Raw genomic sequence first — 27,550 nt, 5'->3', positions numbered from 1 at the left:
TCTCCCCAAAAAGTTTCACTGTCCGGTGACCAAATGTGGCACTGAAACATCATCCACACAGACAGTCCACAAACTGCATCAGACGTTTCCAATTTTCAACTTACTGCGTACTGTCTGTACACTATGTTTGGTTGCACCAGCAGTCTTTATAACCACACACATATCTTGTTATTCACCTAAAACAGAGCTAACAAATTGTAATAAAAACATCAGGTTCATTAGGTCCAAGAAAAAGGTACTAGATCTTATTGATTTCCATTATATCAATAACAAATCACAAAAGAGGTATATAAAAAGGAAACTAATTGCATGTACTAGATGTTAACGCATTGAGACTGCTACTTTTACCTTTAATATTATTTTTAGTTTTAATATTCACCATTTCAGAGACCAAGCCCTCTGTATCACCAGCTTTCAAGATGAAGGCTGCCTTACTTCTCGCTCTCTCAAGCTTTATAAATCAATATCAGTCTGAAAGTGTATCTTTGGAGTTCAGACACTCAGTGTTTACTGTACTGCACTAGTACACTGATGATGCAGCCAGGCAGCTGAGTGTCCTAAACTCACAGCAGCAGTTCACCGGGAAAAGGTCCCCCCAACTGGGAAGTGCAAACAGCATGTCTCACATAAAAGTGCCTGGAATTAATTACTGTGGATAAGGCTGTCAAAACAACCTAATGGGGGCATCAGGCTCCCCCGACTCCAGCTGGACTGCTGACAGAGGGAGAACACAGCAGTTGCAAAGATAGGTAGCTGGCTGCGTTGCTTCATTACTGTGTCTGCATTTGTTACGAATAACTACTCCATGTAGTCTTTCTGTCAAAATCTTAAAGGATAACCTTCATAACACATCATCTTTAACTGACGGGATATAACTCCGGTAAATAACAGCGTTGCGCTTCGCAGATAGCGCCACATTTAATCAGGTTTATGTATCAAACCTTGACCCCCCCCCCCCACACCGAGCTGCCATGTACCACAGATGCAATATTGAATTCACCATGTTGTTTATTCCCCCTGCTAGACACACCGGGGCCAAGTTGGAATTCATCACGTGCAGGTGTGGCAGCCAAGGACATCTGTAAAAACAATGTTGGCCACGCAGGATCAGCTGCCTGATGTTAAGACTCTCAGAGAAAATGGCTGGCCAGGTATGGGTAAGTGCTACTACACCCTAAACACGCAGTTGACTGTCACAGAGCAGACAGTAGCCAAAACTACCGAGCTGCATGGGAGCTCTGCTGGGGAGAGAAAATGTGCTGTAGTCTTGACAGCTGCTGCCCGACTCCAAAATGGAGAACCACAAACTGCTGGCAGAAGTGAACTGCAACATTACTGTACATAGAGGCTGTTGTTTTTAAACACATATACAACCACTTAAAAATTACCACACATTCATACATAAATGCGACTCTACACTTTCTACAATATCTACACAGTATGGTTAAAGTGATGGAAAGTTCATTGTTATGGCAAAGAGACTACGAGTAAGGTATGGGAAGTGTTAAGAAAGTGAAACACAGGAAAGATCATGGTTATATCTTCCAAAGGCAAAGGTTCAGTGAAGGTCTGTGATGGTACACAAACTCCAGTCTCCAGCATGAAAGTCACAAGTCACAAGAGAATTAACTTCCTCATCCTCTATATCCTTACTCTCTGCCTTGCTACAGAGCACACTACTTCCTATGTTAGCACTGAACCTTGGTATTGGACATAAATCGTAATATTTCAATATGCAGATTTGAAACAACCCCTTCTTCTCTCTTCCAGTGTTTGAAACATGCAACTTCACATTTGTTGAAGAGCGATGAGTGGGTACATAATATGGCAACCACGCATCGGTTAACCCTGACAAAAGCTGTGTCCTACTGTGATTCACCTTATTGATCCAGAAATTAAAAAGGTATTCATTCATTAGTCTGATAATTTGTTCATTCTGTGAGGGACCAAGCAAAACAGGCACAAGAGACACAGTGAGAATTAAGTGTTTTATTTATCTAAGCTTCAATGTCCATGAGACACAAAACACTTTAACTGGAGTATGAATACATTTTACAGTAAACAAGGCAGCCCTTCCTAACCTCCTACAAACCTAAAGCAGAATTTGAGCTGCAAGCATCAACACTCAAATACACTGTGGGACTGAGACAAAACAGGAAACGTTCATCTGTCTAGCCAGACAATGAACACAAGCATAGGTTAAAAATAATAGCAGTAATAATAACTAGGCTTGCTGGCAAGTATAATGGGGTTCACTTTTTACTCTGTCTGCACCAAAACATTTCATTCCACACTATGCAGTATCAGCTTATGTTTAGGTAACGTTTCCATTCTTATTCAGCGGGCAGGTCACATGAGGTGACATTCTTGTTGTGAACATTTAATCTTTTTAGACTCAGTGACATGATTAAAAATAAAATGTATGCTCGCTGTAGCCATTTTATTAGAAAAGAAAAACAGAACAAAACAAGCAACCCTACTAATACTAAATTAAGAAATGTAATTATTTTTGGAGAGAAGGCTGACTTGGCTGTTAATGTAAAGAATGGCTTATGGCCTTGGTGAAGGTGTCTTTAAAAGTGATGTTTGAGAGACTATTCAAACTACACAGCCTACCAGCCTACAGTAAACATTCATTTTACAGTGTTTAATTACAAAGCCCTCAAAGTCCCAAAAGATGTTTTATCTTGTTTGTACATTCATTTAAACTCTTGTGTTCTCTCTCCCTGCTGTTGGTCAGGATTCATACTGAACACATTAAGGATTAAGAATTGAGCTTCCCTATGAATACTGAGCAGTTTTTTTCACTAGTTAGCTCACGTTGCCATAACTGCCTTGTCATGACAGAACAGATACTATATATAAATAAAAGTAAAGTCGCTGTTTTACTTGTATATGGACCACTGCAAATACTGACATCGCTTAATTAGATCTGTCACTGGCATTCAGCTCAATAATATGCACAGGATAATTATCTATTTTTGTATCATGTCAAGGAGAACAAATCTCGTTTTAACCACAACCATGTCAAATCGCTGAAGCAAGCCTCCATAGACAAGTCTTTGTGACCTCATATTATATCATTTTACACGTTGAGTGTTATATTATAACTGTGTGTGTGCGTGTGTTTGTGAATATTTACTGTAGCGTTTTTTGGTCTGCGTGGGTTCCAAACCAAAATTCTTTGAAGAGGCGGGAAGCCATTTAAACAAAAGCGATTAAACCTTGCCCAAATCCTGGATTGATTGGCCTCGATCCCCAGTGGAGTGAGTCCAGAGAACAAGCTTCATTCTGGTGACGGCAGTCATCCAGCACAATAAACTCAACGGAGACCTTCACAGAACAAATCGATGGTTTCATTATCAACTTAATTACTTGATACCATGATATCCTCTATGCTGCAGTCACCGTTGTCTTTTGCTGTTTTAATGACAGCCTGAGAGATTCTGGACTTGATTCAAAGAGGAATAAAATGACTGTAAGCAATATCACTGTCAAAGCAAATTGAATCCAGGAAACTGAGACTGCCATGAAATCCTTTCCTGATACAACTAGACTATCCAGGTGCTTTTGAGTTCAAATGTGGCTCAGGGTTTCGGCTATGTTAAGAGTGGTAAATGATGAGCAAATATGGTGAAAATATAGCCATTATGGAGCAGCAGGAGGCAACTATTTCAGCGCTTACACTGTCCACTGATCTGCATCTCAAACATCTTTCTGTGAATTTCTCTAAGAAATGCTGGGTGCACCTCTCAGCTGGTGGGGAGCTCCACAATCTAGATAAGAGGTATCAGCTGACCTTCCCCGCCCCGGACTGTCAGAGCGACAGATCGTTACCATCTCTAATGAATTCAGGAGCAGGGGGAAAAAAATGGTGCACAGGCATGTAAAGTGCACATTAATCTCAGAGCCTCGATGCAGGAGGTCTATTAGCGGCATCACTGCCACATACAGAGCTTGAAAGATCATGAACTTATGTGGTGTTTGGTTAGATAAATGCCAGTATGTCTGGTGGTATATTATTTTTTAGTTTGCCTATAGAAAAGTAGTTTTAGCCTTTTTTATTTTAGCTTTAGAGAAAAGCACTCTTAAATTCAGAATTCTGTAGTTCTGCAAATGCACTGACTTTAACACACCCTAATAAAATATGACCTAGTAAATTACAAACTGCAGCACTACCTCACAGACTGTCCCTACTCAGTAGCAGTTGGCAGGACGAGACAGAAAAGTTCCTGTAATTATTTTCCAACTTAAGGAGGACTTTTGCTTCCCTCCACCCTATGATGACGGAGCCAGTAAGCACATCTGAATATTAATGGAACAGTTGCCTTGAACAGCAGGCGTTTGTCAGGAACTTGGATCAGATTCATCACTTTAACCTGCTCTGCTCCGCTCAGGGACGGATGATGAGTTCCCACAGCACAGCAGCTGGCTTCGGCTTCACAACTCACTCTTGAGCAGTTCAAAAGGATGTGAACACGAGTGTAAAGTGAAAGTACGGGAAATGAAAATCAATGTTATGCATGCATAAGTTATTCTAAAAACATTTTCATTTTGACTTTTAATAGATGTCTTCTTTTTAAAGTAATAATACACTTTTTTGGAGGTTACTACTCTATCCCTGATTGATATAATACAGTGACTCAATCAGGTCCGTGAAAGAATATGTCCTGAAGAGGTCAGGTGGGACTTTTTTTACACTGCTAGTGCAAGTAGCACACACATAGACTATCAAAACCAAATGGACATTTGAGAGGTTTCACTCAATACTAAACCCTTGCAATATATTGACAGGTAAGAATTATTGTTGACATGACTGACTGTGGTCAATAGAGGTCTTCTTAATGAATGATACATTGATTGTTTGCTAAGCCCTGCCTGCCTGTCGAGCTTTACATTCACACTCAGCTAGTATTGAAAGTATTCGGATCCTTTACTGAAGTAAAAGTACTAATACCACACTGAAAATACTCCACTACAAATAAGTCACACATTCAATACCTTACTTTAGTAAAAGTATGTAATAATATTATTAAAATGTACTTAAAGTTAAAGTACTGTAAGTGCAGTAAAGATTTCCCTGTCAGTGTTTCACTATTATATCTGATGTTTCTGGATTACTGCCACATTAATATGCATGTTGCATTTTACTGCTGTAGATGTTGGTTGAGTTAATTTTAACTACTTTATATACTGTTGGGTAGTTTATTCTACAGCAATGCATCATGGTCTATAAGATCATAGCCTACATGTAGCGACACTGTCCTGTGAAAACAACATACCTCTAAAAAGTAACAGAGAAAAAACAGCCCTGTTTTAAGCTTTGTGACGATGCATTTTCCAGCTGATCCAAGGGAGGTTTAAGGGGAGTTTATTTGGCTTAATGAGTAGGAGAACTAGGAGAATAAACAAACACGTAATCCTCCAGTTTATCAGAAATATTCACATTCAAAATCACCAAATTTGGAAGTACTTGGTTTTCATTTGACAGGAAGGGTATGAAAAAATGTAATCTGAAAAGTAACTAAAACCATCTTCACCCGATGATGATCTGTGTGAAGACACAGAAATGAAAAAACAGCATTATTCTTAAACTGCTGTGTAGAGCTAGTTAGTCCTCGATTTACAAGTAAACCATGATAAGGAAAAATGCAAGAATATTATAAAATTTTAACATAACCCTGTGTGTTCGATAATGAAATGGTCCTTGGTCTTTGAAGTAGCGCTTAGTTAGTTAGCTATACAAAGTAAGACATGTAGTTAGACATGCTAACAATTGCAGCGTACGTTAAAGCCAATACACATGATTTAATTAATTCCTTACACTTTTGCTTGTGTTTTTGATTTTTGAACATGAAAAAAAAACCCAAAAAACCCCACTATCCTCGAAAATAAAAAGGTATCAGCAAATGATTCATATTTATGGTTTCTAAGCCATTCCAGTTCACTGTCTCCATGTGGGTGTGTTACACACAGTGAGTGGGAATGTGGGAAAAACACACTTGTTGCTTAAAGACCTTCCCTGTTGGTCTGTTAGAATCTCAGCTGCTAATATTTACACATATGTCCCACTCTACTGTCAACAGACTGTAAAACAATAAGACTCAGTAATGATAACAACCATTAAAGTTGACTGATGACACTGTGCGTTTGGCTGTACCCTGCACGTGCCTGAGTGGTTCATGTTTATCCATCAGGGAGATGCAGCCCACAGAGTTTCACAGCCCCTCTGATGAATTTCATGCAGTATACCTAAGTGGATGTGATGTGATTGTCCAGCTTTAAAAGTCAAGACCAGTCAATCTATGTGGAAAGTCGCTGGTCCAGGATTGTCCCGGTTTCAAGCTGGGTGTCCTGAGTCCTGACAAATATCTGTAAAACACTAAAATGTCCCGGTTTTCAACATTCGATACAGAATTGTACCAATTTTCCCCACAGTTAATATAATAATTATGATATTATACTGGCTTTTGTTGACGTTTATCATGCTCTGTCCCGCTTAGAATTACCTAACCTACTATAAAAACGTTAACAATGCACCACATGTCTGAAATCATCACTGATTTGTCTGTATGTGTGTGTAAATCGATGTGTCATTGTCAAGGCTGTTGCTAGCCTTTGGATCATAGGCAGGAGCCATAGCTTGCGGCTCTTTCTGTCAGAACCTGTCAGTATGCTAACGGTTAGCTGTCAAGCCAAAGAAAAGGTTGGTCTTTTTTCAAGAGATCCAGGAGGCTTACTGCTTCTTCCTTCGTAAAGTACCCAACAACGAAAACCCTCCGTTCACGGGAGTCCATGCTGTTGAAAGGTGCACTTGGTACGTGTGTTAAGTGCTGAAATAATAGTCCCCCATCCTGCTGAAAATGCCTATGGTGCGTCCATAAGCGCATACATGTGTGCGCACATGAACATGCGGTACACTTAAAGGGGATCAGTTTGGACGTTTGAAAATAACACAATAGCCTTCATTCTTCTGGGAACACTTTCCACAAGATTTTGGAAACTGGGTGCAGGGATTTGCTCCCATTCAGACCCCAAGAGTTTTGGATGGGGTTGAGGTCAGGGCTCTGTGCAGGCCAGTCAAGTTCTTCCACTTTTTGTTTGTTTTTTTTAAATGGACTTTGTGTATTGGGGAATTATTAATTATTATTATTTTGAAATAGAGACGGACACTCCCCAAACTGTTGCCAGAGAGTTTTATGTATCTATTTACCTTCTCGAGGGGTCATTATGAAATGAGATCTGCGTTATTGTCAAACATCGCTGTCTGAATGTGGCCATTACACATTGTGTCCTTTCACAACGCCTCTCTTATGTTGCACCAGATCACATCTGCCGCTTTACTGCCTGACATTATGATTTATCAGTAGAATGAATTCACTCAAACCACACAACACTAATCATACAGCCTTACTAGGGTCTTACATAGAAGTTTTTTGCACTACACCAGTGATAAATGAAATATGCAAGCAAAGCTCCCTTCCTGCCATCGTCTTTGTAATTCTTGCTGCTTTGAAATGAGCCGCATTCAGACGTGCCACTGGAAAGGGCTGTCTTTCATTACCAGTCAAGGCCCGTGGATGCCGGATATCTCCTGTGAACGCCCATTTGGGAAGATTAACTACAGGAATATGCTTTAGTGTCTGATAACGGGAGAGTCATATCACATCGCCCAAGGTGGTTTCTGGGGCAACAGCGTGGCCATCAATCAGCTGGGTGCAATCTCACTGGAAATCATTGTCAGCATGCAAATTAGTGTCACATTTCATACCTTGCCCGTGTGTACACGCCAGAAAATGGTAAATAGCACTGTAAAAAGTGGATCTATACATTTTTTTTTAAAGAAAGTGGCTGTGTACAGAAAGTGCAGCAGATGTGTGATATCTGTGTGTTCTCCAGAGATATTACATCAAAGTGGAACTGGAGTTACAAGGCAAAAAGTGATGGAACAAGTTTCCTTGACACTGCCATCAACATGGTCAGTTGTCATACAGCAGTGCAGAGGCATGACACACTTGGTGGAGACATTTCCCTCTAAAATCCCCCATTTACCGTCGTCCGTGATGCATTGCTGTAATACAAAAAGCCAAACGCAGCCCTCCCTGAAACAAGCCTGTGTGCCGCTTTTGGAATTCAGATGAAACTCCGTAATGGTCGACCACTTTGACCTGCAGGCTGCAGTGCATATCAGCTGCGAATGTCTGTGTAGGGTAAATATCAGAGTGATGGATGACATCGTGATGCCAGGTGTGAAATGACTGCACCTGGACAAGAAATTGTCCAACACATAAATGCTCTCAAAACTGGTGTGTCATTTTTACACTTTTTGTACATTAAACAAATGTCAATTAGTCACAGGTGCTGGTAGGGAGTTTTTGTTACAGACAGGGCCAGGCAGGCTGCCCCCCTCCCTCCTTTTTTCCAGTCTTTGCGCCAAGCTAGCTTCATCTTTACTGTTCAGAGAACTCTCAGCTAGAAAGCGAATGAGCATGCTTCCCAAAATGTTGAACCATTCCTTTAATGATACCAGTCCCAGAGCGCCATTCAAAATGGCAAGTGCATCAATCACTGGAGCAGTAAACAAGCCTTGAGCTGATCCTTTTTACAGTGCACACCCAAACAAACCACGGGCTGAGAAGATTCATTGCATCAAGTTGTTTTAATCAAGAAGACTAAACACGACACGTCATAAATATCCTTTGACATGGTAATACATCTCATATTGTCTTCTGCATGACATGAAATGCCGCATGCCTCACAGACTCCACCACTAACGATGAAAGCTACTACATAAAGACGCAATTACAGTGAATGACTAATGCGGAAAAACGTATCGGCCATAAATAGTATCAAAGATGACGTTTGATGCAATGAGAATCTTAAGGTGTAGCCTAGTAACTTAAACGCTAGAGTACTGGTGCCACAGGGTGCTCATTAAGACATTAAAATGTATCATTAAGAGAAGAGGTAATGATGCTAAAAGATTAATCCCTGAGGCAACAGCGTACTGAGGAATTTCATGCAACAGACTGCACACTTGTATGCACTGCAGGGCTATACACTAAACCAGGTTAGCCTAAAGGACAGGGCTGAGTAGGCTGTTTTTCAACTTTGCACCTGCATATCTGTCCCACTTTCTGCCGTTGTCTACAGCTTGCTGCTCATTTTAGATTGTACCGTCTCTGGAGGCACAAAACCCATTAAGTGAAACTAATACAAACAGGCAGCAAGGTGAGGTTCAGCAGTAGTGAAATTTCAGAAAGTATTGTGCTTTTGTTAAACATTAATGACGGCTCAAGTTTTGAATAGAGTTGAAAACATGGTTGATGGCTTTACTGATCCCTACATCTCTGATTCCCTGCCATTTTGCCACAAAACCAGTCATTATCATTCGCTGGCAGTACACAGCGTTGGCCCTTTGCTCTTTATCCATCTGTATTAATGTGCCAGTGTGTCCATAGATGTTTTGGCTACACGAAATGGATCTGTGTTTGCATGCCTCCTGAGGATGATTTACAAAGCATTGATTTGGAGGCTCACAGACAGGAGCACAATAAAACTGTTGTTTATGTTCAGGCGGTGAGTGTTCATTGTCAAGGGGAACAGCATCTTGTTTTAGGGCAATGTAGAGTACCATGGGAGTTAACACCACAAATCATCTCTTTTTAACTGCCAGGGACGCTAGGACAGATGAAGCTTGTGCGATCAGTTATACACCAACTTTTTGCAATAAGTCAATAAAATTGCCTCCACTAGTTATATGAAAATGGGCAGTGGCAGGGCCGCGCTATACATTTCAATAAAGGCTGCAGATTGGAAGTGCAGTGAGACAAGGACAGAGCTCGGAAAACAATATGTAAAAGTCATGGCCAAGCCAGCAGAGTGCCAAGCTATGAGACCGAATAGGGCTAAATGAATGCCTTAGTTCAAAATCCAATGTGCAGCACACATATAGAAGGGTTTAAAATCACTTTAAAAAAGGTGGTAATGCAATCTCTACACTGTTAAAGTGTCAATTTAAAACGCATACAGTGACACAAAATCTGTTTCAACACAATACACATTGACAGTTTAAGGTCACAAAAACTAATGTTTTGAATAAAAAAATAATAATAACCCACGGATTGAAAAAAGGAAACGATTTAATTCCGTGAGCACAGAAAGGAGCAAAAATCAGGACAAAAATGGCTCTTTTGTGTAAAAACCAGGAAACTATAACTCCTTGATTGTGCAGCACACTTTAAAATTGAGGATTGCAAGCGTGCTGAGGTTTAACTGATCACATTTAATGCATGTACAAAGCTAATGTACTTTCCCCTGAAATCAAGTGATGGGATTCTAATTAAAGGATTTGACCAGAAAGGTTCTTTGTTGCTCAGTGTATGTCAGTGTGCAGAGACATGCATGGGCAACCAGGAGCTAACATGAAGTCTTGAAGAGCTTACTGCTGAGAGGCTCAGCTTAGGAGAAGGTTATAAAAAGGATTTCAAAGACCTAGATATTCCCTGGAACACACTTAACACTATAATGAAGAAGAGTAGGGATTAAGGCATCATCAAAAATGGTTTCAAATAACGGGTCTGTGTGGAAGGAGCCCCAACGGTTCTTTAAGAAGACACTTGGGGTTCTCAAGACACAGAACTTGAAATCAAAAGGGCAGAAACAGCTGCACTGCAAATAAATCAAATGGTTCCATTACCTGTACCTCGACTAACACAACATGAGATGACTGTAAAAGGAACTCAGATCAATAAGAGTACATCAGCTAATAACAATAACAGATTCATCTTTAAATGCCATGGCTCATAAGCTGGTTTTATGGATTTAAAAAATAATAATAATAGCAAGGCTGCCAAATGTTAGCTGAAAAATAAACCTTCGTGCAAAAGAACCTAAAAAACAATAAAAGGATTATGATTCTCAGAAAATGTCCTTGATCAACTAGCTGGACATGTATTTACTGAAGTATCTGTCAGCAACCTCACAAAGTCAGCCCACACATTTCACTTCACTCATAGCGGTGTAGAAAGGCTCAATGTGCATTTACTTAATAAGCTACGGGTGTAGTTATAGATCCCACTGGGGTGATGGGCAGAAGTGCTATGATTTGACTGCCAAATTTCGAAATCCACCCACATATAGATTTGCATTGTTCTTTTCCAATTATTTTATATAGTAAAGTTCATGTCTACAGCACAACACAAGGATTGCCACTGTAAGATGGAAATATTCACATTAACACAAGCTACTGTTCTGTGATCTGGGTCAAACATTTTGCAATTGGTCCACCGCTCTCCAGCTTTGAATCAGAAAACGGTCCAGTCCCATTCACTACCATTGCTGTCACAATGTCCTACAAGTTGTTTAACAAGTTTAAATTTAAAAATTTAAGTTTAAATGGTTGTGCTGTTTTTCCATGATAATGTGAATACGCCTTTTATTAAGTAGTTAGGCCAGCGTTTGCCTCCAGAACAGCTTCGGTGCTCTTTAGCTTTGATTCTCCAAGTCTCTTGAACTCTACTGGAGGAATGAACCATGAGTCTTTCAAAAGGATTCTCCCTCATTTGGTGGTTTGATGATTAGCAGTGGAGAGAACTGCTCGAAAAATCTCCCGTAGGCATTCAGTTATGTTAAGATCTGGGCCATAGCATGTGATTCACATGATTTTTATAGCATCTCGCCCATTTATTCTATTTTTTTTTCGCTTCTAGGGAGGTCTTCATCTTAAGGTCATAGATTTAATTCAGAATTAAATGAGAAGCAAATATCAAGCCTGACCCCTAACCCTTTCTGCTGTTGTTTTTTTAAGCCTGATCATTCCCTGAAGAAACATTAAAAAGGCACAATTGTTTAGGTAGAGCTATGGATGTAAATTACATAGATTTCATTTTGGAATGCATTTAACCTATTTTGTCATTTAGGAATTTAAACTTGTTTAACAACTTGTAGGACATAGTGACAGCAACGGTAGTGAATGGGACTGGATGGTTTTTTTGATTCATTACTTGTGTTTGAATGAAAAAAAAAAAAAAGATATTCACATGGCAAAATATCAACATGCAGATTTTGCAAAAGTAGCAATCTACTGCTAGCAACATTGGCATTGTAGCGTTTACAGCTCCACAAGGAGTTCTGGAGTGGATAATACTGCACCGACCAACACAGAGCACTTTGCGTTGTTTCATTCTTTAAATTTGTCATCCATCTGTATGATATGAAGGAACAGTTCAAAATACTGAACTATTTTGGAAGAATAGATCTATTATCCACAGAAACACACTTCAGTTTAATGATTAGAGTATGATAACTGCCTCCGAAGGCTGAAGAAAATGCAGATCAGTATCCGGGAAGTGCTCGTTTCATTGACAACTGACATGTTGACGAAAATGCACATTCTAGAGTAATTGTAATTGTCTGCTACAATGCATAACTGTCACTTTTAACAAGTCATTATGTTTCATATTCCTGAAATCTTTTTTATATTCATACAAATGAGATATCCAGTCACTGGATATTAAAAATGTTCACTCCCACTGGGTGCTTTCTTCACTTTTTTTTCCAAGAAAACAGTGGCGATTAAATGACTAATGATCATTTTGCGAGTCTATGGATATTACTGTTGTTGAGGACTCCGTTCAGATTTCATTTTTCTACATTTTCTAAAACAACACTGTTGAAAATTGTCTGCAGGACAGAGAACACGGGCAGAATAAACCCATGAAGATGTATGGCTATTTCTATACATCTCTCTAGATATCTGACCAAGGCCACTCAGCACATAAGTTTGCCCTGGGCGCTGTTGCGTGGGTTTAGGGGAGATAAGGATAAACAGTGATTGGAGAAACAGAACATGGCCTTTTTTTTTCATCTGCGTTTCCAATCCAAGTGCATGTATAGTAAGTTACAACTGCAGGATCAAACACAGCAACCATACAACGACGGCAACACAAGCAGATCTTTCTTCTTTATTTTCCCGATATGGAATGAAATTAATAAAAGTGTGGTTTATTTAGAGTAACCAAGGACCTGCTATCTTACATGATGAGTTGGAAAGCCCCACTGTGTCTCTCTTAGGGAATAGAGTGATGCTGTCTGACACAGACTGCAGCCTATAAACAGTTTGAATCATAATTTGCTGCAACAGTCCATCCAGTCCTTCTAAAACCAGCCTTTTCAAAAAAGGCTCCACATCCCTAAAATTAAACTCTTCATAATGCAAACTACTTCAATTTAGTCTCACCATTAAGAAACCATTAATGCAATGGTTTCAGATGCCTCATTATGCACCAACTCACTTTGCTGAGTGAGACTTGTGGCTCTTTCACTGAAGATCATGAACTCTTTCATCCAGCAGAGGGCAAACTCAAACCTGACCCGGAGCCCTCAGCTCCTGCACATCAGCACATTGCAATATTCTATTGAAGCTCCTCATTTGCATCGTATGTCCATAAAAGTTGGAAAAGAAATGGTCAAATCCAGTGCGGCCGGCTCTGACAGCATCAAATACTTTGAATGCATCAGGCAGTCTTGTTAGATGGGTACTGAGGCCTCTGAGGGCACATAGCGGATATGCTTGTGATTTTAGATATGGCTCCCAACCAGCGGCGGCTGTTTACTGTTGTGGCGCCATTTGTCTCGTGGGGCCTTGTTGACTGCATGTGATACGCCACCAGATGGGCTGTCATGACCCAAGCATTTTACCGAGCCAACCGCTCACTCAAAGGGCCGGGGAGGTCTCGGTGACTCATTCAATTACACTCCCAGCGGTGTCAATCATCACCAGGAAAACACAGAGCTACGGCCGAGTTGTTGTAGCTGAGTAGCACAAACACAGCTTTTGACTTTGAATGTGCACGCATGTAGGCATCATGTCATGTTTGCATGTTTTTCCCACACTAACAGACTGTAATAAAGCTCCTGTTTCCTCATGGATTATCTCTGTGTAGTATGAGCTCAGGCAGGAGGCCACGGCTGCAGCACCTGATGATTCAGTGCACACACAAAGAGAAAATGCCACTACAGCAGAATTAGCAATCGGCAACACATTTAAGAAAAACCTTCAGCTACTGGTGTTAAAAGTGAGAAAATCTATTCTCTTTGCGTGCTGCATTATTTATTTCACTGTGATAGAACTCTCAGATGCATGGCTCCAAATGTAATTTCATTGTGTACACTCTAAACAAGTTCCCATGCAAATACAGAGAAATGCACAAGGTGTGTTTGTTTCCCCCCCCTCCCAGACACAGAGTCAAGACTGTCTTGATCACATCGCTACCAGACAGCATCTTTTATGTGTTGCAGGCCAGCATGAAAGAGCAACAAAGATGCCGCACTACAAAGGTAACTACCGTATAGCAGGAATGGGTTCTGTTTGACCAGTGGCAGGCCCCGTCATCAAGAGTCAAAAGAAGATTACTGATGCTAATGAGCAAGAGAGGGCCTCGAGAACAGAAAGTTCAAAGATGATTGAGATAAGCATTCTCCTGCCATTTTACCAAGGGTGCAAGTAAAGGAAAGAAAAAAACAAAAAACAAATCAATGATCATTTCCATAGACTCCAGTGAGGGAGTTGGAGTGATAACTGTGCATTACAATGGGCCGGCAGTGTAATGAGAGCAGGGATCAATACTTGGCATATTCACGCTGGTGTTTGCCCCGCTGTTGGCCAACAAAGCCTCGGTAATTAAGAAGTCTACCCTCAATCCAAATACCTTTCCGCTTAGCTCCTATGCTCCTTGAATTATCCGTTTAACCCTACTGCTCTCTGAATAACTGGGTACCGTAGTTATTTGTATTCTGATGAAAGCTCAATAACTGCAGAAACAAATTAGTTTTAGTTTAAAACACACACAAAAAAACACCCATGTAGTAATGAGACTGACAAATAAACCTCAGGGAATATCCAATTATTTAAGTCCAATACTTTCAACAGACAGATTTAGTCAAGCGATCAATTTATGTTTGGGCAGCAGCAGTTAATACATATTCATTGCAGGGGACCATTATTGTAATTTTTTTCTGTGTCTCAACTGAGTCACACAAATTAAACTTTCATATTCTCATTATGAAACTATAATCACAAGAATTGGGCGATTTTCTGGGCTTTGCAGATGCAGAGATTAGCAAAGTTGCGAATGGTTCTGAAACTAGGGGAGCTAATTGGGATTTAGTGTGCAGAACTGCAGGGCTGTCAAAGGGCAAGATAATCAGACTAGCCTGCTGTGACAGAGACAAGACAAAAGAAAGAAGCAGCATGAACTATGGAGTCAAAAATAAGTTAAGCTCTGAATCACTGTCAGAGCAATGGAAATCTTACATTCATAAAATATAGCCATAATACTGTAGCCAAAAAAAAAACTCACTTTTTTTTTTTTTTTTTTTTTTTTTTACAGAACAAGTACTGTCACTAGTGCATATTATCATGGAAAGACTGCTATACATATTGATCAAGCTGAGCCAAAGAAGAGACAGTGAAGGATTAAGGCAGTGGAACAACTGTGCAAATTAAACCATGTGGTCAAATTGCTCCTGGCAAGAAAATATCTTCTGTAATTGTGTATAATGTATCTGTAAGTCTGTTTTAAGTCCAAGTCAATCGAACAACACAATCGAAAATAACATTTTCGAAATAATACACATCGAAAATAACATTTTCGAAATAATACACATTCTACCAAGATGAGGCAAGACTCCCTTACCAGGTACATGTACTGCAGTACCACACTGCCCTCTATTGGTTATTTCACGCCTAGACACTATTTCTATCACAGCAAAAACTGCAATACAATCCTGTCCCCTCTTCAGTTTTATCTTCCAAAACAGTCACATGAGAAACATGATAAAGTAAGAGGTGGTTGTGCATCAGTGGAGTATGACATGCTTGTTTTCAACTTACATATTAGGTTAAATATCAACAATCCTGATGATGCATTTTGTCATTTGCTTTTTGTTGGTTTGTTTCTTTTGTTTGTTTTTTTAGGAAGCATGATGAGCGACACTACAACAGGTGATCTGATGATGGAAATTTAAACATAGATGACAAGTCGCCCCCTACATGCATCACAGAAACAAGGTATTCTTACACTAGATTTTAGTGTTGCAATCAAATAATTGCTAAACTGATGTTTAATTTCCTGATCAATCAAATGTTTTGAGTCCAAGATCTTAAAATGTTCAAATCCCAGATATACTCAGTTTACAATGTATACACATCTGAGAAGCTATAGCCAGCAAGTATTTGGTATTTTTGCTTGGCCGATAATTATTTCTTTTTTTGACTTATTGATGAATTGGCATTGCAGTACTAAATATTATCAATTTGATAATTTGAGATAAAGTTTTGTTTTTGTGTGTACCTCCGCTCCTTCAAACTGCCACATCTACTTCTACTAATGAGTTCCTACATTTCCCAGGAGGACAACCCCCAGAAAGGGCCTCTCTGTGCAAGATGATAGATAATAGGTGTGAAAAGCGAACAAAACAGGGACAATGTGATGGTTATATTTATTTAAAAAGCTTCTAAAAGGCGCCGTTATATTCGACATAAGGCTCCGAGATGCTGCTGCACTGCATGATGGTCTTTGAAGGCCACTGTCAGTGTCTCATTGATTTTCCCTGAGCCTAGAAAAAATAGGCTGCTGATTTGTGATAAAAAGAACAAAACCCCATGTTGTTGTTTGTTGGTGATGTATTTATGTAATTCCCATAGCTAACTGGCTAAATGGAGTGCAGATTTCAGGGATTCAGTATAAAAATATGTTTTCAGTTATCTGCAACACCAACAAACACCATGGGTACAGGAATGCTGGCTACATGGCCAATTTGTTCAATGTTTCAGGGTCAGTCATTCCTTTTAAAAACAAGGTATGCAAACTAAAAATGATCTCAAGACACAGCACACTTGATCTCCCTCTCATTTAAAGGTGTTTATAAACCTGTCAAAGCTTGTCTCATACTGATGACCATGCGAAGCTTATCCTGTTGGGAGGGCTGCAGAACACATGCAGACCTAATCAGAGTGTCATTAATCCACGATGAAATGTCTCTGTGGCCGACTATCAACATGACTGGAAATAGAAACTCCACAGAGAGAGAGAGACAACTCATCAAAGACAAATTCTCTGCAGCACCGAAGCTTTAAAAAAACGGGCACAAATAACAGTTTGAAATAGCAGACAATCCTGCCGGCAGGCTAAAAGCAGCCACAGGACAGATAATGAAACGGACACTGCTGTCTGGAGACAAGAGTTTTTGGAGACGTATTTAGTCTGAATCTATTTTCTCTCTAAAGGTTGATGTGTAAGTGGAGATGAAACACCCCAGAATTAGAACAAGCAGTGAGTGAAAGCACTTCCAAATATTACAGTACGGACACCGATATTACCTGCAAACAAATACAGGGAACACTATATAGCAAAGGACAGTATGTAAACATGCATGTCAACAACAGTGAATTAAATGGCAGTGGTTTCCAAACTTTGTCTCATGTACCCCCCACAGCCCTTCAACAGCACCAACCATCATGTTCCAAATCTGTTCATTTGAATTCACTGGAGTCAGTGTTATTTAACACTAATGATTATATAAAAGTAAATATTACAATATGTGTTTTATACAAATGAACATTTGTAGTAGGGTACCACTTTTGTTTCCACCATTTATCCATTACATTTATTTATTCAACAAGTTTTCCTTTACTTTTAGCTAACTATAAAAACTGGTTATCCTTTACTTTTACCTACTGCTTTGAACTTTACTAGGCCTATTTAAGGCCCATTTATCCATTTAAGATCATATATCCAGTTAGAAATTTCAACCATTCATTCACTATTTCTAGCTAGCTATTTAAACTATTTATCCATTACCTTTTAGCTGTTACACTTCTCAGCTCGCTTGCTGTTAGCTAACTATTTTGGCCATTTATCCCTTAGTTTTTCCTAATGTGTTAAACGGTTTATCCATCAGGCCTACTTTTGCACTTCTCTAGCTTACTAGCTAGTTTTCATGCACTTTAACACTAATCTGAAGCAGTTGCATCTGATCGTGTGGATTTACTTTTGCACCTGCTGGTAACTGCAGAAGTACCCCCACGGTACAAGCTATGCTACCCCTGGTTGGAAATCACTTCATTATTTTATGATCAAACAACCATGCATTTAGCAGGCTCGCTGCATGCTTTGAATAACCACACGTGTTTTGAAGCTGAAGTCCCTTAATTCCCAGTGTCAACTATCATGGCCTGCATCATCACACTGAGAAAGAAGGCAACTGTCAGGGTCAATTAAACTGACAGTGTTAACCAACACAATGCAACAGTGTGTGTTAATTCATGCCCATCAGGACTCATTTACCAGATCATTCTAAACAGCTCTATGAGTGAACAAGCACCTCTCCAATCAATACACATCAACTCCAAATATTTGTAGAATAAAAATCAATATTTGTAAACACTAGGAAATCTGGTGTGGATGTTCCATGTGTGATAGCTGCTGGTGATAAATAAGCTTTCACACTTCAACTCCACTGATGGTGCATGTTGACAGAGCCAGATGTGTTGGGAATGAGAGCAGCCCCCATACACACACACCAGAGCCTCTAATGGTTTCACTGGAAAGACTATCATGCACTCTCCTTTTCCTCCCACAGTCTCCAGCTCCCCCCCCAACCTTCCTTTCATCCCACCTCCACTCACACACTGTCATCCTCACCTCACCCCCTCACCCCTCCCCACCCTACACACAGCAGCAGCAGCAGCAGCAGAAGCCTTGTAATATGGGTCACAGGCTTAGTAAAACAGCGCTGGTGAGAAACAATGTTATCATCTTGGAGCTGAGCAGCAAAAAACTTGCTAAAACTAGCTTTTTTCCCCTTTGCAATGTGGACTACACAAATTGGCTTGTCTTGCACAAAACCTTCCAACTGGCTTGTGAACTGGCCACTAACATCTTTCCTTTTAATTAAGCTGATGCAGCCAACAAACTGTATCCGGGACAGAATGTATAACATCTCCAAAGCGCAATAATCCAAAATGCTGAAAACAGCGTCTACAAAGCTTTTTCTGAGCTTGTAATCATCCATTATCACTGCCCCATGCTGCCTGAAGAGCTGCACCATGCCTGAGGGCACGAAAAGCAGCGCGTTTAGTCCAAATCTCAACTTCTCTGAATAAGTCTTTATTACCTTTCCATTCTTGGAGCATCTGCGATATGCGTTTGTGGCTCCTGCCGTTTGGTTCATGGCGAAAACGTCTGCGAAAAAGCGATAAAATAATGCAGGGTTTTTTTTTTCTGACAAGCTCAAAGTTTGAGTCATATTCAAGCAGGCGAGCACGTACATCTGATGAGTGTTTGGTTTACCTGGTGCGCAGGATCGCTGTCGCTCCTCGTTATCGGCTTGCAACGAGCTTGTTTGCTGTTCAGAGATGCATTAAATTGTCTAATGTTTCCCCAGATGTAGTCCGGAGAATTTAACGAGATTTCCTGATTGTTTTTTCACGCAAAAGTGCTGCTGATTGCCACGAAGTCAAATGTAAATCCGATGAAAACTTTCCCACATAAATCAACTGGTAAAACTGGTGGCTTTAAACCCACTTACTGTCACTTTTGTGACAGTAATTCCTTTATATTCACGCACTTCCAAGATGATTTTGAACACTAACCTGCTCACACTGACGGACCCGTCTATTTGTGTGTGTGTGTGTGTGTGTGTGAGATGTGTGAGCGCGGCAATTGCGCAAGCGCACCCCATCTGACAGCTTACATTGGGTTGAAGAAGGAGCCTGTCAACATTGCTCGCCCACTCCAGAGCAGAAAACAGCAGTGGGGACTGCAATATACACTATAATCATGGATAGATATCATACCAGACTGTGTAGATATATTTATTAAAAACAATTCTCCGTCTCTATCATTTTCCTACTTTCTGGTTGAGATGTCTCGTTCTTTTTAAAGTAGCCTACTCTATTAACAACACTAAGAGTGACCTCTATCAAATTCAAGTAGGATGACTGACACCAACAATTCCAAGTGACAAATTATTTGTGACCATTACAATCATTACCTCAACAGGAGGAAGTGGATTTGTTTAGTTTCAATTATAGCATAATAAATGAATGTTACAAGGGCAAGCTTCCACTGAAGTGTGACAATTATGTGGATAGGGCGGTGCTAAGCTGTGACAAAGTGGTTGTCACTCACATTCAGAGAGGTTTGCAATGTGGAGAGGAATCACCTATTGAGAAATGCATTTAATGTATATAGATATGTACCAAGTTAAAGGAAATACTAACTGAAAGTGTGTCCATAAGACCATCACTGCCCCTTGGCATAGATTCTCTAAGTGCCTGCTGTAAATTTGTTGGATAGATAAACCCCATTTTCTCAAAAAATGTTCCCTCATTTGGGTTTTTGATGATGGTGATGGAGAGCACTGTGTTAACACATCTCTCTATCATCTCCCATAGGTGTTCAGTTGGGTTGGGATTTGGTATCCGCCAAGAATATGAGGGCCCCTCGTGCCCTGTACGGAAGCATCACTTAATACTGGCAGTCAGTCTGTCCAGCACATTTATCAACATGCATAGCTGTTATATATTCCCTCATGTAACACATAAAACACAAATCATGCAGGCGACTCTCCCAACATACATCAATACAATAGACTTGTTTGTTTGAAGTAGTTTGATGTTGTAATACCACTGCAATCTTTTTCAGGGACGAGTATGGGGTAGATGAATTTCTTTCTTTAAAGATTTGCCAAGTTTTAGTTGCCTGAACTGGAATGACTGCTGGGCTGCTGTGTCAGTGCCAGTCAATGGGGGCACCAGATTGTCAAAACTATCAAACTATCAAACGTTTTGGAACTCAGTGCAAGTATAATTTGTTGTTTCGGCAAGGTTGGATTACCAACTGGGCAAATCAGGCAACTCCCCAGAGCGTCCAGACCTTCAGGGCTCCCAAAATCTCTGCTTTTTGGTAATCCAATATCAATAGGGTTGTAATCGTGTGGTCATGTTGTGTAGCGGGACCTTATGTCAAAATTCAGGTTCTAAAAACTTTTAGTTTAAATTATGTTGTGTTTTTTCTTTTATAAAAATATTTTTCATCATATTACCACAAATTGGCCCCGTTCTTCATATGTCAGTTAGTTAGTTTTCAAGCGTAGGAGTTCTGGTCGGTTTATATTGAAGCTGCCTTCTATAGTCCATGTTGTGCACTGTTCTTCATAGGACCTGGAGGCAAAAGCTTTTTGTTTGCCCTGAACTTGTTATATTTAACAAAAATTGGTTGTGTCACACAGCAGTTTGCCTTTTAAAATGTCCTCTAACATTCACTGAAATGGCAGTGATTACATCTGAAAAAATTATTTTATTTAAAATTTGGATATTGAATGGTGGTGCCTTTGTGTAATGACCAGAGATATCAGCATGTGAACTGCTCTGTCATATCTTCCCTTAGTAACTTTATGTCCTGTTATCAGGAAGTCTTTATACAACCACCACTCAGTTGTAAAAATATATACACAGAATAAATTAAATTGTAATGGAGAGCACCCAATTGTTCAATATTACTGTATTCCTTCTTTAAAATGCTGATCCTTTACTGGAACCATGAGGGCCAATAAAACACAGCCACTTGAGTTTTATCAGCATCACATGTTTTGTCTGAGATTATAGTTGAGCAAGTATTATTTCGCATTGTATAGCTGGATATATTTTTAATGACGGGGGACATGAGGATGTGAGCTTTCACTATCTTGTGCAGGGAAACTTCACCAGGATACCTGGCTGCTGACAGACAGACCATGACTATTTCAGGGATCTTCAGACCTCTATTCTTCTGGTTACAGGACATCTCTCTCCCCTTTAAACCAGCCTGTTGACAGAATCTATCAGTGGGCTATCAGTCAGTGTGGAAGTCCGGTTGTCAGTGTGTGGACAGCGCTGACAGGAAAGGATATCTGAGACTCAGGTTCACCTTTAGACTTGAGCCATGCTGTCACTTTCAGGGCTGACGCTGACCTATAGATTGTCTGAGAGGGAGGCCTCGGCTTCACATTTATTTGTTGCACCACCAGCTTTTCCCACAGGCGCTGAATTAAAAGATCCTTGCCGAAGCTCAACTTGAAGCCACATTAAGGAGCTGCACTCTTCTTGTGTTTAAGTATGTGTTTATGCTCCATTTGGCACAACTGCTGACTTACAGTACTTTTCCTGCTTGGTATTCCTATTCACTACAGTGAACGGGAACCTCTATTATGGCCTTATTGATTGCAGAGCTTATGATGTTTTCCTGTGTGCAGATTTTAGTGTGAAATCAGCAGGTGCCGTGTGAAGCCACTGCATTTAATTAAGGGCCGATCTGTTCACAGAAACCTGCATGCATTGGGGTGTATTCCTATCATAGAGGCTTTGAAGAGATAGAACTGCTGGGCTCAAATGTAATGTAGAGAGTAGAAAGTCAAAAGAACAATGGTGTGCTCCAAAGTTAAATGGTCACACTCATGAAAACGCTGGTGCTGTTGAATTAAGGGGTTAAAAACTTTAATCTTCAGGCACTCACAGGTAGGAGCAGGAACACTGCCAAAGTTTGAATAAAAAGCCTTTATTGGATTGTCCAGAGGACAGATTTAATGACTATTTTGTGCCTGTGAAGGACTTCAGGGTTTAGAAATACTATGTGTCTTTTTGGATCAATTTAACATGCATTCAATCAGCATTCATAGAAGATTGTTGGTTTAATGTAAAAGTATCGTTGTTAAGGCACCTTCAGACTAAACCTAAAATGAGTGTTAAAGGAGCTATATGTATTTTTTTTTTTTTATGAAATGAATCAATATTTTATTGCCTGTGTGTCAAGGGGTTGTAACCTCACATATAAGCAACTTGCGGGGTTTTTCTCTTACTTCTGACAGCCAGTATGCCTAATCCTATGTGAAGACTCCGGCACCGATTTTCCATGAAATCCCTTGGCTATGACTGCATGCGCACTCCCGAGCTTTTTGCCTATTGATTCTGTACCGTACACACAGCAACAACACTAACGAGATAAGAGTCAGGCTCCCAGCACAACACAGACTCTACATAAGCTTAAAAAGAAAACAGTTGTATGTGCTGGAGCCCTTCAGGCCAAACGAGAATCAGATTGACGTCAGGTGAAAACAGTCAACATCAGAACGGAGAGACCTCTGCTTTATTTTGGAACTGACAAAACCAACATAGAGTTGGCTTTAATCCTACTGACAGCCAGTATACCTAACATTACTGCAAAGATTGTGAAATACATTGTGATGTTGTGATTTAGTCGGCTGAAGTTAGATAACGTTATGTTGCGGGCTAACGCCGAGCATTTGCTAACATTATCCGGTGATACAGTAATATTACACAATAATGCAACATATCAGCTGTACAGTACTGTAACGTTGCATTGGGAGTTTACGTGAGTCTCCAGCGCTTTGTGAGTTCATGAGTTCGAGCACTTATCTGGTTGCAAGCTAAAGCTGAAAACTACTTAATGCCCCTTTAAATGGGGCACAGTTGCATTCAAAATCAGAGGAAAGATGATGAAAACTCACAGCTTTTGCAAGTTAAAATTGTTTAAATTGAGGCTAAACATTATTCTCTTCATGAATGTCCAGGTAGCACAGCAAATAGGAGAGAAACTGGGGGAAATAACAGAGACAGAGATGAAGTTCATGGCAAGTTCTGTGGTCATTCTGAATGCTGAAACACACTCTGGGCTGCACATCCACATTCAGATGTAGACAAATCAAGTGGCAATCAAGGGTATTTTATACTAATAATATAGCAACTTGTGAAGATAATCACTTGATTTGATGAAGTCAGACTGCAGAAGCTTCATATCAGTTGCAAATAGACTTTGGAATATATTTCCGCACAGAACGAGGACTGAACGCTGAAAAAGCAATTCAGATCCAGCAGCCCAACACAATCCATCACAAAAGCTCTTGATTAGTAAAGATTAACTTTCAAAAAAGAGGTAAAATTCAGTGTATGATTTTAATAAAATGGGTGGGTGTCTTTTATACAGGAATCCCCTTCCTCCAATTCTGCATCAACGTTGTAGAGATTATTTAGATTTGATAACCTTTTGGTATGCAGGTCCTCAGATATTTATGTCGGCGCTCCTCACTCCTACTATATATTGTGAATGTTAATGTTGGGTGCTGCTTTCTGTGTTTCTGTAACCAGATAATGGACTTATGCATAATAATGTTCGGTGGGGATAATCTCATTTCAGAAGCTGCAGTTTTTTCCCCCTGATAGCATCCTAATGTTATTAAAGATGCTTTTTCTGGTTCTCCAAACTTTGTGCAGTAACAGCTCTGCAGATGCTTCAGAGAGGTACATCAAAAGTTTGGTTTAAATGTGATGAGCTGACATTTTAAAGGACAATACTGGCATTTTCAGATTACGTGAGGCAGGTTTTTAGCATATAATGCTTGGGCTCAATTTGCACATTAAACCCTAAATTAAGGCTGTTTTTTGCCCTTTCAAGTTATTATCATTCATTTCCAGGCTACGCAAAAAGTGATTCTAACAGCTAAACAGGTTATTAAGAAGTAAATCCATCGTAGATGTTGTTTTCCTTTGATGCTGCGCAGTGCACAACCAATATCTGCCCTTGATACATTACCTATGGGTGGAATTTGTGTGTCATTTTGTTGAATTCCCCCGTTTATTTCAATACTAGAGCTTGATCTGTCCTTACCTCAAGCTGTTATTATTCCTACTGCATGCTGGAAAATGAGCTGACAGTTCCATAAAGTCAAGGTGGGCTCAGTTTTTCAGGCAGGAGAGATGACAGAATGGCTGCACAGATGCAGCGGGAACCCCACAGTGGGTGCCTGTACACACACGTACACACAAGAGCACAGGCAATAATTAAATATGTCTAAAATGGCAATGTGTTTGTTGCACAACGTGCTAAATCTGAATCTAACCCAGACAGTGACATAGAAATTCAAAACACCCCTGTTGGCCCAATTTTAAATGTTTGACTGAGTTACGTGCATCAGTGTTTCCCAAAACAGCAGTCTGTGTTCTTTGCAGTGAGTTCTGTGGGGGTAGGTAGGTGATGACTTCAACCAGGAGACATTGCCTTGAACACACCAGTTGTGTGAAATTCAATTACATGATAACCAAAGAGAGAAAAAGATCAAATCCTCAGATATTCAAACCACCACAAGGAGCAATATGGGCCCAGCTCTTCTTAGCATCAGCTCCATCAAATGACTGACTCAAACACCCATTTTATTTCACGTTATGAAAAGCAGAGGAATAGCACAGCCTCTGAGATTTTGGCATTTTATTGTGGTTTACGTGGGTCACCAAATGCAATAATTAATTTGTATTGCTTCATGTTCCTACACATTCAATCATTTACTATTCAGTGGCTGTTCATTAGCTGTTGGGTAGTGGCTTGCTAGCTTTAAGTAGTGTAAAATTACTTTCATAAAGCAATATTAAGGTCATCCCACATCACTTTAGTGTGTAATTTCATCACTTGAGCAAACAACAAATCATCTAACACATTCACTGGTTTGTTGAGAATTTTCAACCTGTTTACACACAACAACACCGCGATTCTGTGAAAGTGCATAATGCAGAACATTTTAGCTTTAAAGCAATAATCAGAATTATTTCATGCACAGTAAATTAATGTTGGTTTTACTTCATGCTCTGAATGATGGATTAATACCCAGTTCATAAAGTCATTTCCATTAACCTGGTGATGGGTAAGTCTTTCCCCAAGAAATCCATTTTGTGATCAATAGCCGATAAGACAAAGAGTGCCACCTGGGGACTCTGTAACATCATCAATAAAACCTCAACACTAAATCACTGCTGTGTTTTGAAGTTCTGAGTCTCTGATTTTGACATTGAAATGAGTGCAGAGGAGGGAAAGGTCGTCCCATAGATTTAGGGATTAGTGCAGCTGCTGGGCGAATCCCAGTCCACATCTGCTGCCTGCTGTCCTGCCTGCTAACACACCTCTGGCTGCTCAGCAACACATCGGATGCCAATTAATCCTGAACCAGTCTATGGACAGCCAGTTTTATACTGCACTTCATATGCTTTTCTTTTTGTTTGTGTGTTAATGCAGTTTTGGAACCTGAATCACAACAAGGATAATTTTGTTAAGGACAAACCATTCTGTGCTGTATAATTAATTTATCACAGTTTGTTGTCAAATACACATGCTTGAAGATAATAACGTAGGTTTTTCTGGGGGGAAGAAAGCTCACAGACTGGATCCTTGCTGGATTTTAGTAATTTTAGCTACTAATTCATGAGGGAATTAAAGCACTGACTTCAAAAGTGTAAAATGATTCTAGGAAATTCAATACATGTAATTTTAACCTCTCAGACAAATGATTACGCTCATTAAGTTACCTGCTGTGAGAAGAAAACTGTGTTTGTGTTTTTCCGTCAAGTTTTGTATAATTAGCCTTTTTGTGAAAGTAAAGGTTGCATAAAGTATTCATGGGTAAGCAACTAACAATGGCATGCAGCGTTATGAGCAGTGCTTAAGAACACCTACAGTGTGTAGGTGATATGCACACATCTTGTAAACAAGAACAACACTAATTAAAATTTTAATAGGCGCTTGTTGTTTAGGTTACCCTACATTCTTAATGTCTTCTACATCCCAAGAGGAAATTCAGTCTCATCTGGTCTGTGAAATATGTCATTGCAAAGCACAGCATTTGTATAATAGATGACCTCTGAGAATTAAATATGTCTGACAAAGAAATCCTGCATCTTTGCTGGATGTATTTCCATATTTGCACGAAATGTAATCTGTGTCAGTATCAAATTGTCATAAATGAGTATCTGAAGCAGTGTCTGCGGAAGACTAGCAGAGGAGTGAGTAATTTGAAGCCTAAGGCCTCTCTACCATAACATATGGAAATGAGCTTGGTGATTTTATTTTGATCATGGCCCCAGTATGCGAGAGGAGACGACCTCATTCTCGCAGGTGGAAAAGCTATTTGGCTGCTATTCCCAATGACGGAATAGCTGGTTTGCAGCAAAAGTGAGAACAAAATAATTTGGTTTACAGGTTATTACTTGTCATTATGTGTGCAGTGCAAATACCTGCTGATGGTTGTTTGTCAGTAACAAAGAGTTGCACATTAATTTTAGTTCCTTTAGCGATAGTCCAATGAATAATCATCAAGTTCAAGAACATCGTTTTCATTGTGACTTTTTTTGTGGAGACACCTGCGAGGAACTGCTCTACACAGTACAACTACAGTCTTTACCAGTGAGAGGTCTTCTTAATGGTATACTATTTCATTTAATTTACTATTTACTATACTATGAGTAATCCTTTGGGACTTAACATAACATTTTGACTTGAAGAGTGTTTACAGAAAGGGCCATGTTTGCTGTCATTCTTATTTACACAGTAGGGGTGGCCAAAAAACATTTTATCATTGATGATTGAATTGATTAAAATGATGATAACATAAATAACATTAATCTACATGTGGTGGTGAATGAATACTACTTCAGAAGCTGAATGCT

General features: G+C 39.8%; 1 protein-coding gene across 1 annotated transcript in view; it reads right to left on the bottom strand.

The window, feature by feature from the left end:
* dpp6a (dipeptidyl-peptidase 6a) overlaps window positions 1-19,665 on the bottom strand; it is a 209,905-nt gene extending 190,240 nt beyond the window's left edge. Inside the window, exons 1-2 of the mRNA XM_038731940.1 lie at window positions 19,356-19,665; window positions 19,180-19,247 (exon numbers count right to left, since the gene is read on the bottom strand). Of these exons, the coding sequence (XP_038587868.1) occupies window positions 19,180-19,236 (57 nt within the window). The 5' untranslated portion in view covers window positions 19,237-19,247; window positions 19,356-19,665. The remainder of the gene's footprint in view (window positions 1-19,179; window positions 19,248-19,355) is intronic.
* Between the last annotated feature and the right edge of the window lie 7,885 nt (window positions 19,666-27,550).

Source organism: Micropterus salmoides, unplaced genomic scaffold, assembly GCF_014851395.1.
Source record: "Micropterus salmoides isolate LMB-PRFRI ecotype aquatic unplaced genomic scaffold, ASM1485139v1 Ms_hic_scaffold_1, whole genome shotgun sequence".
Lineage (NCBI taxonomy): Eukaryota > Metazoa > Chordata > Actinopteri > Centrarchiformes > Centrarchidae > Micropterus > Micropterus salmoides.
The sequence above is the reverse complement of the archived record's forward strand: the minus strand, read 5'-3'. Positions and strand labels throughout refer to the sequence as shown.